This window comes from Hypanus sabinus, chromosome 4 (genome assembly GCF_030144855.1).
Source record: "Hypanus sabinus isolate sHypSab1 chromosome 4, sHypSab1.hap1, whole genome shotgun sequence".
Classification (NCBI taxonomy): Eukaryota; Metazoa; Chordata; class Chondrichthyes; order Myliobatiformes; family Dasyatidae; genus Hypanus; species Hypanus sabinus.
In genome coordinates, this window is record NC_082709.1 from 148,004,480 (window position 1) to 148,017,274 (window position 12,795).

The 12,795-nt window shown below is 41.9% G+C and overlaps 1 protein-coding gene and 1 long non-coding RNA gene across 7 annotated transcripts in view; one reads left to right on the forward strand and one right to left on the reverse strand.

Moving 5' to 3' along the window:
• The window catches only part of LOC132393300 (uncharacterized), a 96,709-nt gene extending 83,917 nt beyond the window's left edge, over positions 1 to 12,792 (forward strand). For both annotated transcript variants that reach the window (XR_009511827.1, XR_009511828.1), the window contains 2 exons: positions 7,717 to 7,846; positions 9,211 to 12,792. This is a non-coding gene — a long non-coding RNA (uncharacterized LOC132393300). The remainder of the gene's footprint in view (positions 1 to 7,716; positions 7,847 to 9,210) is intronic.
• Positions 1 to 12,795, reverse strand: part of LOC132393298 (uncharacterized) — a 113,426-nt gene that overhangs the window by 83,055 nt on the left and 17,576 nt on the right. For all 5 annotated transcript variants that reach the window (XM_059968345.1, XM_059968344.1, XM_059968348.1 and 2 more), the window contains exons 4-5: positions 8,709 to 8,807; positions 2,193 to 2,255 (exon numbers count right to left, since the gene is read on the reverse strand). In XM_059968345.1, coding sequence (XP_059824328.1) covers positions 2,193 to 2,255; positions 8,709 to 8,807 — 162 coding nt within the window. The remainder of the gene's footprint in view (positions 1 to 2,192; positions 2,256 to 8,708; positions 8,808 to 12,795) is intronic.

Here is a 12,795-nt window from a genome sequence, read left to right on the forward strand (position 1 = left end):
ATTCTCATCCTCTGAATGCAAACGTTGCATTTGCCTTCCTTACCACCCACTCAACCTTTACAGAATCCTGCGTGGTCTCCCAAGTCCATTTAGAAAATAGTCTACACCTTTTTTTATTTCTCTTAAAGTGTATGATGATTCACTTCCCTACACTATACTCCATCTTCCACTTTTGTCCATTCTCCTAATCTAATTACTTCTGCAGACTCCCTGCTTCTTCAGCACCTCCTGCCCCTCCACTTATCTTCGCATCATCCGTAAGCTTGGCCACAAAGCAATCAATTTCATCATCCAAATCACTGACATATAATGCGAAAAGTGGTACTAACACAGACCTCTGCAGAACGCCACTATTAACTGCCAGCCAATTAGAAAACTTTTTTAAAAATTTATTCCCACTCTTCGCCTCCTGCAATTCAGTTTAGTGATAAACTGACTCCATGTTATCAGTAAAACACAAGTTTACTAATGACATGAAACCAGCTGGGACTATGAGTTACGAGGATAAATGCTAATGGGATTTAAGAAACAAACAAAAGAAAATCTGCAGATGCTGGAAATCCAAGCACCACACACAAAATGCTCAAGAAACTTAGGAAGCTGGGCAGCATCTATGGAAAAGTGTGCATGCAACGTTTTGGGCCAAAACTCTACGGCAGGACTAGAGATTAAACGACGAGGAGTAGATAAAAAGGTGGGGGGGGGGGGGGGGGAGAAGAGAAACAGAAGATGATAGGTGAAACCTGGAGGGGGGAGGATGAAGTAAAGAGCTGGGAAGTTGATTGGTGAAAGAGACAGAAAGTCATGGTTGAAAGAAAAGGGGGCAGGAGCACCAGAGGGTGGCGATGGGAGGGCAAAGAGATGAGGTGAAAGAGGGAAAAGGGGAAGGAAAGGTACAGGACTTCCCCTTCAAAACTTGGGTTTTAATTTGCTACAGAAGCTCCAGTGCACAGGATTGAAAACATGCAGTGGTTTGGAGACTCAGCCAACTCCCTACCAGTACAAGCTTCCCCGCCATCAAGCACATCTTCAAATAGTACCTCAGGAATGCAGCAATCATCGTAAGGACCCTCAGAATCTACAACATCCTCTTCTCATTACTACCATCGGGGAGGAGGTACAGGAGCCTGAGAATGCACACTCAATGTTTTAGGAACAACTTCTTCCCCTCGAGCATCAGATATCTGAATGGTCCATGGTCAATTTTACTGTCTCTTTGTATTACCTATTAATTTTTATATATTTCTTATTGTAATCTTTAATAATTTCAATTTATATATTTAGCAAAATTCCAGTCCAGCAAGCTGTGCTGCCCAGCAACCTGTCTGTTTAACCCAAGCCTAATCATAGGACAATTTGTAATTTACCAATTAACCTACTAACCAATATGTCTTTGGACTATGGGAGGAAACCGGAGCACCTGGAGGAAACCCAAACAGACATGGGGAGAACATACTAATTCCTTCCAGACGGCATCAGAATTGAAATGTGAATTCCAACGCCATAAGCTGTAATAGCTTTGTGCTCATCACCATGCTGCCGTGGCACTCTATTGCAGTGTACTGGCTTTGCAAAACAACAGATTTCAGAATGGGTGTCAGTGATAATAAAACTAACTCTGAGAAAAAAAAACATGCAATCCTTCTACAGCAATCACCAAAAGCAATCATTCATTTACAGTAAGCAGCTAAGATGCCCTGGCTTTTATTAAAAGTGGTTCCGAGTATAGGAGCTAGGATAAATTCCTACAATTATATTAGGCCTTGGTAAGACTACATCTGGAGTATTGTGTGCACTTTGGTCTCTTTGCCAAGAAAGGATAACTTGATGTACAGAGTGCCACAATGGCTCACCATTTGAGGAGAGATTGTGTTGAGTCAGTCTATATTTACTAGTGTTTAGAAAAAAAAGGGGTGGGGAGGATGAAGGAGGAGAGTTTTTATGCAAGTTTTTAAGAGAGGGGGTTCCTCTCTCAGAAGATGGCGAATCTGTGGAATTATCGCTACCCCCCTCCAAAAAAAAAACAAATTTTAAGGAAAAAGTTTTTTGGACACAGAATAGTTCAAGGTAGATGGAAGAAAGAGATGATTAGCCACAATCACACTGAATGGCAGAGGGGTTTTGAAAGGCTGAATGGCCTACACCCTCTCCCACTTCTCTGTTTCTACTGAAATTCTATCATGACGTGTTACCTTCTGGTGATACATTCTTTGGATCTTCTGCGTTCGTTGTTTTGTACCCATCTTGTTCATTCTCTGAGAGAAAAAAAATAGGAGATAGGTTTGCAACAGATCTATTGTAATACTTCAGATGGAGTTGCCTACTGATGTCGGCTAATGTGATATGCAACAGTGACACTTGCTCATCTTGGATTCTAACAGTTTACTACTTAGCAGATGGTGAAGCATTTCATCATGAATGGCAGAGCAATATTAACTGGTAAACTAATAAGAAAAGTAATCTTGAACAAATGAGGCTATGTGTGTCATTTTCTTCACTAGAAGGAATTGTGATTTTGGCAGGGTTATATCTCTTAACCACTCCTCTGAAATCTGTTTCCTTTGTGATTTTCGCGTTTTACAATTTTTTAACATTGTTTTCACCTTTCCCAATGGGGTTCTCAAACATGAACTTTAATGTTATTGGCAAGACAAATACATTTAATTCAAATTTTGCATCACAGTAAAAGCTTAATGAATGGATGGTCATGTTGTCTACATGATATTAATGTGTACGTGGTCATCTTAAACTAGTTCTCTACAAACAAAGCTCAGCAGCTCAGGCAGCTGGAGTGAGATTGGAGACCTCTGACCACTGATGTGGTGCATGATCCCGTTGTTTATCATATGTATTATTGATTTGAATGAAAAAGTAGGTGGCACAATTAATAGATGACACCAAAATTGAGGGTATAATGAACAGTGAAAAAGTTTGTCTAAGAATATAATCATGATTTTGGGCCACTGGGAAACTAGACCAAGGTAAGGCAGGTGGAATTTAACTCTGACATCAGAATTTAACAACTTTGTGGTCATGAACATTGGGCAAAAAGGGCCTGTTTTTGAGCTGTGGGACTTCGACAAATGTGAAGTGATGCTGCTTGGAAGATATTCCAAGCTCAGAGTACACAATAAGGTCTGAGGAGGGCTATTGAACAGAGACACCGAGGGTACAAATATATTATCCTTGAAAGTGGCAAAAAAGTTTTGAATAAATTATTTGGCAGGCTGGACTTCATTGATCAAGGCACTAGGTACAGGAGTTAAGATGTCATGCTGTGACTCTACAAGATCCCGAGGAGTATTGAGCTCAGTTTGGTTTTGGAGTTAATAGGAAGAATGCTATTAAAAAAGATACAGAATAGATTCATAAGCCTGTTACCAGGACTGGAAGGCTTGTATTTCAAGGAGATTAGATAGGCCAGTGGTCCCCAAACACAGGGCCGCAGCCTGGTACTGGGCCACGGCCCAGTGGTTGGGGCCCACTGGGATAGGCTGATGCAATTTTCCCTGGAATATAGGAGAGTGACCTTTTATAGTGCCATATAAAGATCATGAAGGTTATGGACAGGGTGAATGGTTAGAGTCTTTATGCTGCAGTCTGGGGAATCTAAAACTAGAGGCATAAATGTATGGTTAACAAGAAAGACCCGGGGGGGGGGGGGGTGAGTTTTTCCCGAACAGAAGCTTTCAGGTATGAGCAGCAGATTCCACATGCAGTCGGCGAATTGACAGTGTTCAAAAGGTATTTAGATAGATACATGGATTGGAATGGTTCGAGAGATATGGGCTAAACACAGGCAGATGGAGCTTAACTTTACAAAGCCATCTTGGTTGGCATTGATGTGTTGGGCTGAAAGACCCATTTTTGTGCTGTGAATAGACGAGAGCTCAGAAGAGGAATAAAAAGGGGAAAATGTTGCTACCGCAAATTAAAAGATGGGAAGCTATAAAGGTGAGGTGTGATGTGCTTGAGATCAATATTATGATCGCAAATAACACTTTTGGTTGCAAGTGAACAGTGCCCTGAAACTTTTAATTAACTTTCAAAGTGGTCTACAGTGTATTTCTGTTAAGAACGCACACACAGAAGAATAGTTTTAAGTGAACCACATGCTAACTGAATTTGATAAGTGGAAGGGGGTGCTATCATGAATTATTCTGCAGCAGAAAGATCAAACACACATTACCCCATTGCATTGGGGATTGATCAATGCTTTGGCTTTCGGACAAGTCACTCTGCTAAAAGATTCCCTGATCTTACTTAAAATAGTGGAGTAAATTCTTCCCTGTACCTGAGTTATCATTTTCTCCTTAAGTTTTACAATTGAAGCCAACTAGCCAGTACTTTTTTTTTAAAAAGAAACTATTGCTTGGGACCTATTATTTGTAATTTGAAAGTTATATTTCCTTACATAAAAGATGACTGTATGCGATACTAAGTGATACACTCTAAATTTCAAATGAATCTACAATATATTTGAAAAAGACCACCTTAATTTCAGAAATATTTACAGGTGCCTTTCTCAGATCCCCAACTCTGCCCTTAGTAACTCAGAATATCTGTTCTAGAATTTTTCAGAAAATTAGAAAAAATAAGTGACAGCAATTAGCAAACATTCATTGATTTAACAATGAAGTGGCCCCTTGAGTTTTCTATCAAAAGTTATTTAAAAATGCATCTCAAAGTAAATTGTTATTTCTGTATATCCAACAAAGTGCCACTGAATTTCTAGACCAATCATCCAGCAAAATTCAGATTCTGTTTTTAAATGAATTTTCATAACAAATATGCTTTGTAATGCACACAAAATGCTGGAGGAACTCTGCAGGTCAGGGAGCATCTATGGAAATCAATAAACAGTTGACATTTTGGACTGAGAAACTTCTTCCAGGGCTGAAAAGGGGGAAGACGCCAGAATAAAAAGGTGGGGAGAGGGGATGTTGGACCAGCTAGAAGGTGGTAGGTGAATCCAGGAGGTGAGAAAGGCAGACGGCTGGAGAAGAATTTGATAGGAGAGGAGTGGACCATCGGAGAAAAAGAAGGCAAGGTACCGGGGAAGGTGATAGGCGGGTAAGAAGAAGAGGTAAGAGGCCAGAGTGGAGAATAGAAGACAGAAGGGAGTGGGAAAAAATCCCAGAAGGAGAAATTGATTCATACCATCAGGCTGGAGGCTACCTAGATGGAATATGAGGTCTTGTTCTTCCACCCTGAGAGAGGACTCATCGTGGCAAAAGAGGAGGCCATGGACCGACATGTTGGAAAAGGAATGGGGTAGGAATTAAAATGGTTGGCCACTGGGAATTCTGTTTTTGGCAGATAGAGCTGAGTAACAACCCCAACAGATTCGCAGGTGAAATGTTGCCTCACCTGGAAGGACTGTTTGGCCGCTGAATGGAGGCATGGGAGGAGGTAAATGAGCATAACTGTCAACTGCAGGGATATGTACCAGGAGGGAGATTAGTGGGGAGAGATGAATGGACAAGGGGATCACAGGGTGAGGGATCCTGTTGAAGATGGTGGAAGTTGCAGAAAATGAGGTGTTGGAATCAGAGATTCATGAGTGGTAGGTGAAGACACGAGGAGCTCTATCCCTGTTAAGTTGGCAGGAAGAGCCTGGATGTCCAGGAAATGAAGGAGATGCGAGTGAGGGCAGCAACAATGGTGGAGGAAGGGGAGCCCTGTTCTTTGACAAGCAGGTGCAGGAGTAGGCCATTCAGCCCTTCTAGCCAGCACCACCATTCACTGTGATCATGGGTGATCATACACAATCAGTACCCCATTCCTGCCCTGTCCCCATATCCCTTGACCCTGCTATCTATAAGAGCTCTATCCAACTCTCTCTTGAATGCATCCAGAGACTTGGCCTCCACTGCCTTCTGCGGCAGAGCATTCCACATATCCACCACTCTCTGGGTGAAAAAGTTTTTCCACATCTCTGTTCTAAATGGCCTACCCCTTATTCTTAAACTGTGGCCTCTTGTTCTGGACTCACCCATCAGCGGGATATTGTTTCCTGCCTCCAGTGTGTCCAATCCCTTAATAATCTTTATGTTTCAATCAGATCCCCTCTCATCCTTCTAAATTCCAGTGTATACAAGCCCAGTCGCTCCAATCTTTCAACATATGACAGGCCTGCCATTCTGGGAATTAACCTTGTGAACCTGCGCTGCACTCCCTCAATAGCAAGAATGCCCTTCCTCAAATTTGGAGACCAAAACTGCACACAATACTCCAGGTGGGGTCTCACCAGGGGCCTGTACAGCTGCAGAAGGACTTCTTTACACCTATACTCAATTTCTCTTGTTATAAAAGCCAGCATGCCATTAGCTTTCTTCACTGCCTGCTGTACCTGCATGCTTGCTTTCATTGACTGATGTACAAGAACACCTGGATCTCGTTGTACTTCCCCTTTTCCTAACTTGACTCCATTTAGATAGTAATCTGCCTTCCTGTTCTTGCCACCAAAGAGGATAACCTCACATTTATCCACATTAAACTGCATCTGCCATACATTTGCCCATTCACCCAACCTTTCCAAGTCACCCTCCATTCTCATAACATCCTCCTGACATCTCACACTGCCATCCAGCTTTGTGTCATCAGCAAATTTGCTAATGTTACTTTTAATCCCTTCATCTAAATCATTAATGTATATTGTAAACAGCTGCGGTCCCAGCACCGAACCTTACGGTACCCCACTGGTCACAGCCTGCCATTCCGAAAGGGACCCGTTAATCACTACTCTTTGTTTCCTGTCAGCCAGCCAATTTTCAATCCATGTCAGTACTCTGCCTCCAATACCATGTGCCCTAATTTTGCCCACTAATCTCGTATGTGGGACTTTATCAAAAGCTTTCTGTAAGTCCAGGTACACTACATCCACTGGCTCTCCCTTGTCCATTTTCATAGTTACATCCTCAAAAAAACTCCAGAAGATTAGTCAAGCATGATTTTCCCTTCATAAATCCATGCTGACTCGGACAGATCCTTCTACTGCTATCCGAATGTGTCCTAATTTCCTCTTTTATAATTGACCCCAGCATCTTTCCCACCACTGACGTCAGGCTAATCGGTCTATAATTCCCTCTTTTTTCTCTCTCCCTCTTGTCTTGAAAAGTGGGACAACATTAGCCACCCTCCAATCAGCAGGAACTGTTCCTGAATGTATAGAACATTGGAAAATGATTACCAATGCATCCACGATTTCTAGCGCCACCTCTTTAAGTACCCTGGGATGCAGACCATCAAGTCCCGGGGACTTATCAGCTTTCGGACTCAATAGTCTATCCAACACCGTTTCTTGCCTAATATAAATTTCCTTCAGTTCATCCTTTACCCTAGTTCCTTTGGTCACTATTACATCTGGGAGACTGTTTGTGTCTTCCCTAGTGAAGACAGATCCAAAGTACCTGTTCAACTCATCTGCCATTTCCTTGTTCCCCATAATAAATTCACCCATTTCTGTCTTCAGTGGCCCAATTTTGGTCTTAACTATTTTTTTTTGCTATTCACATACCTAAAGAAGCTTTTACTACCCTCCTTTATATTCTTGGCTAGTTTACCTTCGTACCTCATTTTTTCCTGGCGTATTGCCTTTTTTGTTATCTTCTGTTGCTCTTTAAAAGCTTCCCAGTCCTCCAGTTTCCCACTCATCTTTGCTATGTTATACTTCTTCTCTCTTATTTTTATACTGCCCTTTACTTCCCTCATCAGCCACAGCCGCCCGTGACGGAGGACATCGCTGATGACCTGGAAGGGAAAGCCTCATTCTGGGAACAGATGTGGCAGAGGCGAAGGAACTGATGAAAGGAATAGCATCTTTAAAGGAGAGACGGTTGAAGAGGTATAGTCAAGATAACTGTGGGAATCAGTACATTTATAAAAGATGTGGGTAGACAGTTTTCCTCCAGAGATGGAGACAATGAGATCGAGAAAGGGGAGAAGGCATCAGAAATGGATCAGGTGGCAGGATGGAAGTTGGAAGCAAGGTTAATTAAATTGATGAGCTCAGCATTGGTGCAGGAAGCAGCACCAATGCAGTCATCAATGCAGGAAGAGTTGGGGAGCATTGTTAGAACAATTTTTGGGTTTAGCACATTTACATTTAGCAAATCATTTCGGCACCCAGTCTTCACATCTGAATATGGATTTAATTTGGAGTGCAGCTCTGAACAATGTTTTGTTGAATAAAGAAGCTGCTTTGTATCCACCAGTACTTTTCTCCAGCAGCTTCATTCATGCACAATGCAGTCATCAATGCAGCACAGGAAGAGTTGGGCAGCTTTACCGGTGAAGGCTTGGAACATGGACTTCTCTATGTAGCCAATAAAAAGGTAGGCATAGCTGGGGCCCATGCGGGTGCCCATGGCTAACCCTTGAGTCTGGAGAAAGTAGGAGGAGCCAAAGGAAACACTGTTGATGGTGAGGACCAATTCTGCCAGACAGAGGAGGGTGGTGATTGAGGGGAACTGTTTAGGTGTTTTGTTGAGAAAGAAGTGGAGAGCTTTAAGTCCTTCCCAAAATGAAAAGGGACTGGACATCCATGGTGAAAATGATGATGTCAAGGCCAGGGAATTAAAAGTTGTTGAGGAGACAGAGAGCATATAAAGTGTTGCAAATACATTCCATTAGTATAGCATTAAAGTATTAGTTTTATCACAATGAACATTAATTTAGGCAAAAGAGTAGTGAAGGTGGATACCTACTATTTTTTTTCTTATACCAGCAAACGGAAATACCAATGATGGAGCCAACTAATAGAAGCAACACAACTGCAATCAGACTGCCATGCCCTCGACTATTTCCTAAAAAACAAAAATATTTGAACCATTTTTCACAATTGGATGAACTTAATCAGAATTACAGTGCATTCCAGTTAACTGGTCCATCAATTAATCAGGGAAGCTGCTTATTTTAGACAATCCGAAAAGAACAAAGACTAATTGAGAAAATAGATGGGATTCCCTTTGCTGATTTGGGACACTATGGCACTTAAGTGCGATGAGAGACTGCTGCAAATCTGTTTCTAACTAGTGTCAGCCACATGAATTAATTTGTCTGGCTATTAGAAAGTACATTATACTTAGAGTGAAGAGCTTTTAAATATCATCAATTATGTGTGTTTATGTTCAAAAAGCAATGATTTTTGTCTCTGATATTGGCAAGAAATAAGCAGTAATCAATTTAGAATTATTTTGTTCTTTGCAGTTTCATGCTTTCAGGCTTGGCGATGCCAGAAATGGCGGGACTGAAATGGAACGATTTCACTACTTCAACAAATTAGGAACTACGAAGTATTTGAAGGTATCAACAATCGACAAAACAGAGATTTGGAGGATACACTCATCAAAAGCATTATATGAAGGCCATCCGTTATCTGCACTGATTTTGTTCTTTTACAGTCAATTAAGAGAATACAGCAGGCTGTTAGCTGTCCATCGTACGCAACAAAGACAGTGAAACCTATGCGGAAAAGCTGTTGCTCTGGGACGGTTTCACTCCCTCCACTTTGGAAGCTCAGGTCTAGTGGTACAAGTAATCATCACAAAATGGGGTTTTCCTTGGTTGCAGTGGATGGCCAGGACTTCTTTGTGCCTTCTCTTTCCATGAAGTATTGCAGAACCACCTTCTTCACTGTTGGATCTCTGTTTATGTCATTTGCCCAGTCCACCAGAGCCGACTTCAGATGCTCAGACAGAGATGGCCCTTGTAACCAGGATAGATAGGAGGCCCACGAGCTACCCTCACCTGGCTTAACCTGTCTGTTGAAGCAGTATACCGGGATGTGGTAAACGTCACATGCAAACGGCTACTGGGAGCCGCAGGTGAGACCTGAGTGTCTGGTGGGACCCCAAAGGTGAGTGAGCCGCCCCAAAATGGACCGATCAAGCCCATTCACCAGAGGATCCCCCACCGCTCCCCTCCCCGGACACGCCATAAATGTGTTGTGTTCACTGGATGAATTCCTCCATGGATAACAATTACAAATTAACATAGAGTTTTATAGTACAATATTGTTAGTGTTCTAATTTGTTCTGTATTCCCTTTAAGTACACAATTTGTTACTTAGCTAAATGGTAGTTAGTCCTTTTTATACCTTTTTAACTATTTCCAAGAAGCTTCAGCTGATTGGGGCAACCGCTAAATTGGGCCAAAATGTACTGGTCCTGATGTGTCCCAATTAGCCAGAATCCACTATTATGTTATCTGAACTTTTAATGATTTGGCAAGATGTAATAGTGCACTGAATTAGATGCAGATTAGGAATGATAACAAGATGATACTTAGACGATGCGATTGATCATCTGTGTGAACTAGGTTGATCTCAACCAGGTGGAATCAATTTCAATGTCTGCCTTCAATAGCATGTTTATCAGGCTAGAACTCTGATCAGATAATAGACAGTGACACAAAAATAACAAGTCTAAGAATCAATTGCTTGATGAGTTATACAGAAGTGAACCAGGCCCTATGGCTCAACTTATCCATGCCAACCAAGTTCTCTACCTGAGTCAGTACCATTTGTTTGTGTTTTTCCCATTATCCATGGATAAGAAAGGTTCAATGCCTTTTAAACACTATTATCGTACCAGCTTGTACAACTTCTGGCGGATCATTCCACATACCTACAACCCTCTGAATGAAAACATTGCCCCTTGGGTCCCCTTTAAACCTCTCCCTTCTCAGCTTAAACCCATAACCTCTAACTTTTGACTTCCCTACCCTGGGAGAAAGACTGACAATCCACCTTCCCCATTTCCATCCACTGTCTGAGACCAAGAAATCTGATTGTGTAACCATTCTACTAATGAGGTTTCCATTTATTTATGTCCATCGTGCAACAATCAGAAATGTGCCCCAACTTCAGTATTTAAAGGCCTGGCTCTGAATTTGAGATTTCCTCCAGATTCCTGACCAGAAGAGAAAAATTCTATCTTATGTGTTCTTCTTAATTACATACAAATTACTACAACTTATATTTCAGAAAACAATTTAAGTTTGCCTAATAATACCTTGTAATAATTTAATCAAAGAAATTAAATATCATCCCACTAAGTCTATCCTACACTCCTCTAAAGACCTATATATTTAAAAACAAGCTGACCAGAATTAATGACTTTCAAATGTGGGTCCCACAAAACTTTATGTATCTCTCTGCTCTTCAGGATAGACCAGAACTCCATTAACCACTGACTTGCTTGTTTTTACCACATCTGTTCAAAACTTTGTGCCCATGGAAGTCCACATTTCAGTGGTCCTCCTTGCATCAATGAGAAAAAAAACTGTTCTGCCCTTATATATGGGTATTGTCCATGTTAAAATCCATTTGCTTTTGTCTCCTTCATTCACTTAAAGTATCAATACCTCAATGTGATAATACTCCATCTAAACTATCTCAATACTATTCCATGGGATACTTTTTTGTTACTTGGGTTACTTGCTGGTGTCCAATCACAAACAAGAGAAGACCTGCAGGTGCTGGAAATCTGAGCAAAACACACAACGCTGGAGGAAATCAGCTGGTCAGGCAGCGTCTATGGAAAGAGTATAGTCGATGTTTCGGGCCAAAACCCTTCGACAGGACTGGAGAGAAAAAGCCAAGGAGTAGATTTAAAAGGTGAGGGGGAAGAGGAGAAAAAAAAACACAAGGTGATAGATGAAATCTGCAGTGGGAAGGATGAAGTAAAGAGCTGGGAAGTTGATTGATGGAAGAATTCTGCGATCAGGACGAGGCTTTTAATTCTAGAATGAAGGAAATGTCTTATTTTTTCAAAGAAAGGGGCTTCCCTTCCTCCACTATCAAAGCTGCCCTCAACTGCACCTCTTCCATTTCACGTATGTCTGCTCTTTTCCCACCCACCCGCCACCCTACCAGGGGTCGGGTTCCTCGTTCTCACCCACCACTACACCAGCCACTGTGTCCAACAAATAATTCTTTGTAACTTCTGCCATCTCAAACAGGATCCCACCACCAAGCATATTTTTCCCTCCCCCCACCCCCACTTTCTGCAGGGATCACTCCCTGTGTCCACTCCCTCATCCATTTGTCCCTCCTCACTAATCTCCCTCCTAGCACTTAACTTACAAGCAGGATAAGTGCTACACTTGCTCCTACACCTCCTCTCTCAGTACCATTTAGGGCCTTAAACAGTCCTTCCAGGTGAGGTGACACTTCTCCTGTGAGACTGTTGAGGTCATAAACTGTGTCCGGTGCTCCCGCTGTGGCCTCCTCTATATTTGTGAGACCCGACATAGATAGGGAGACTGCTTTGCCGAGCACCTATGCTTTGTCTACCAGAAAAAGTGGGATCTCCCAGTAGCCACCAATTTTAATTCCATTTCCCATTCCAATATGCCCATCCATGGCATCCTCCACTGCCGCGATGAGGCCATGCTCAGGTTGGAGGAGCAACACCTTATATTCCACTCGGGTAGCCTCCAGCCTGAAGCCAAGAACATTGATTTCTCAAACTTCTGGTAATGCCCCTCCCTTCTGTCTCTTTCATCAAACAACCTAGTTCTTTACTTCATCCTTCCACCCCCCACCCTCCAGGTTTCATGTAATCATCTGGTGTTTCACTCTCCCCTCCCCCTACCTTTTCAATCTAATCCTTGGCTTTTTTTTCTCCAATCCTGCTGAATAAAATGGTTGTGTTGATTACAATATAACCATGTAGCACTACTGAAAGTTTCTGTGGATGTTACACCGCTTCCATGTTAAAGAAAATGCACAAGTAACAAAAGTATATATGAACTCATCCATTTTTAAGTTCTACAAATATTTTCTCAGAA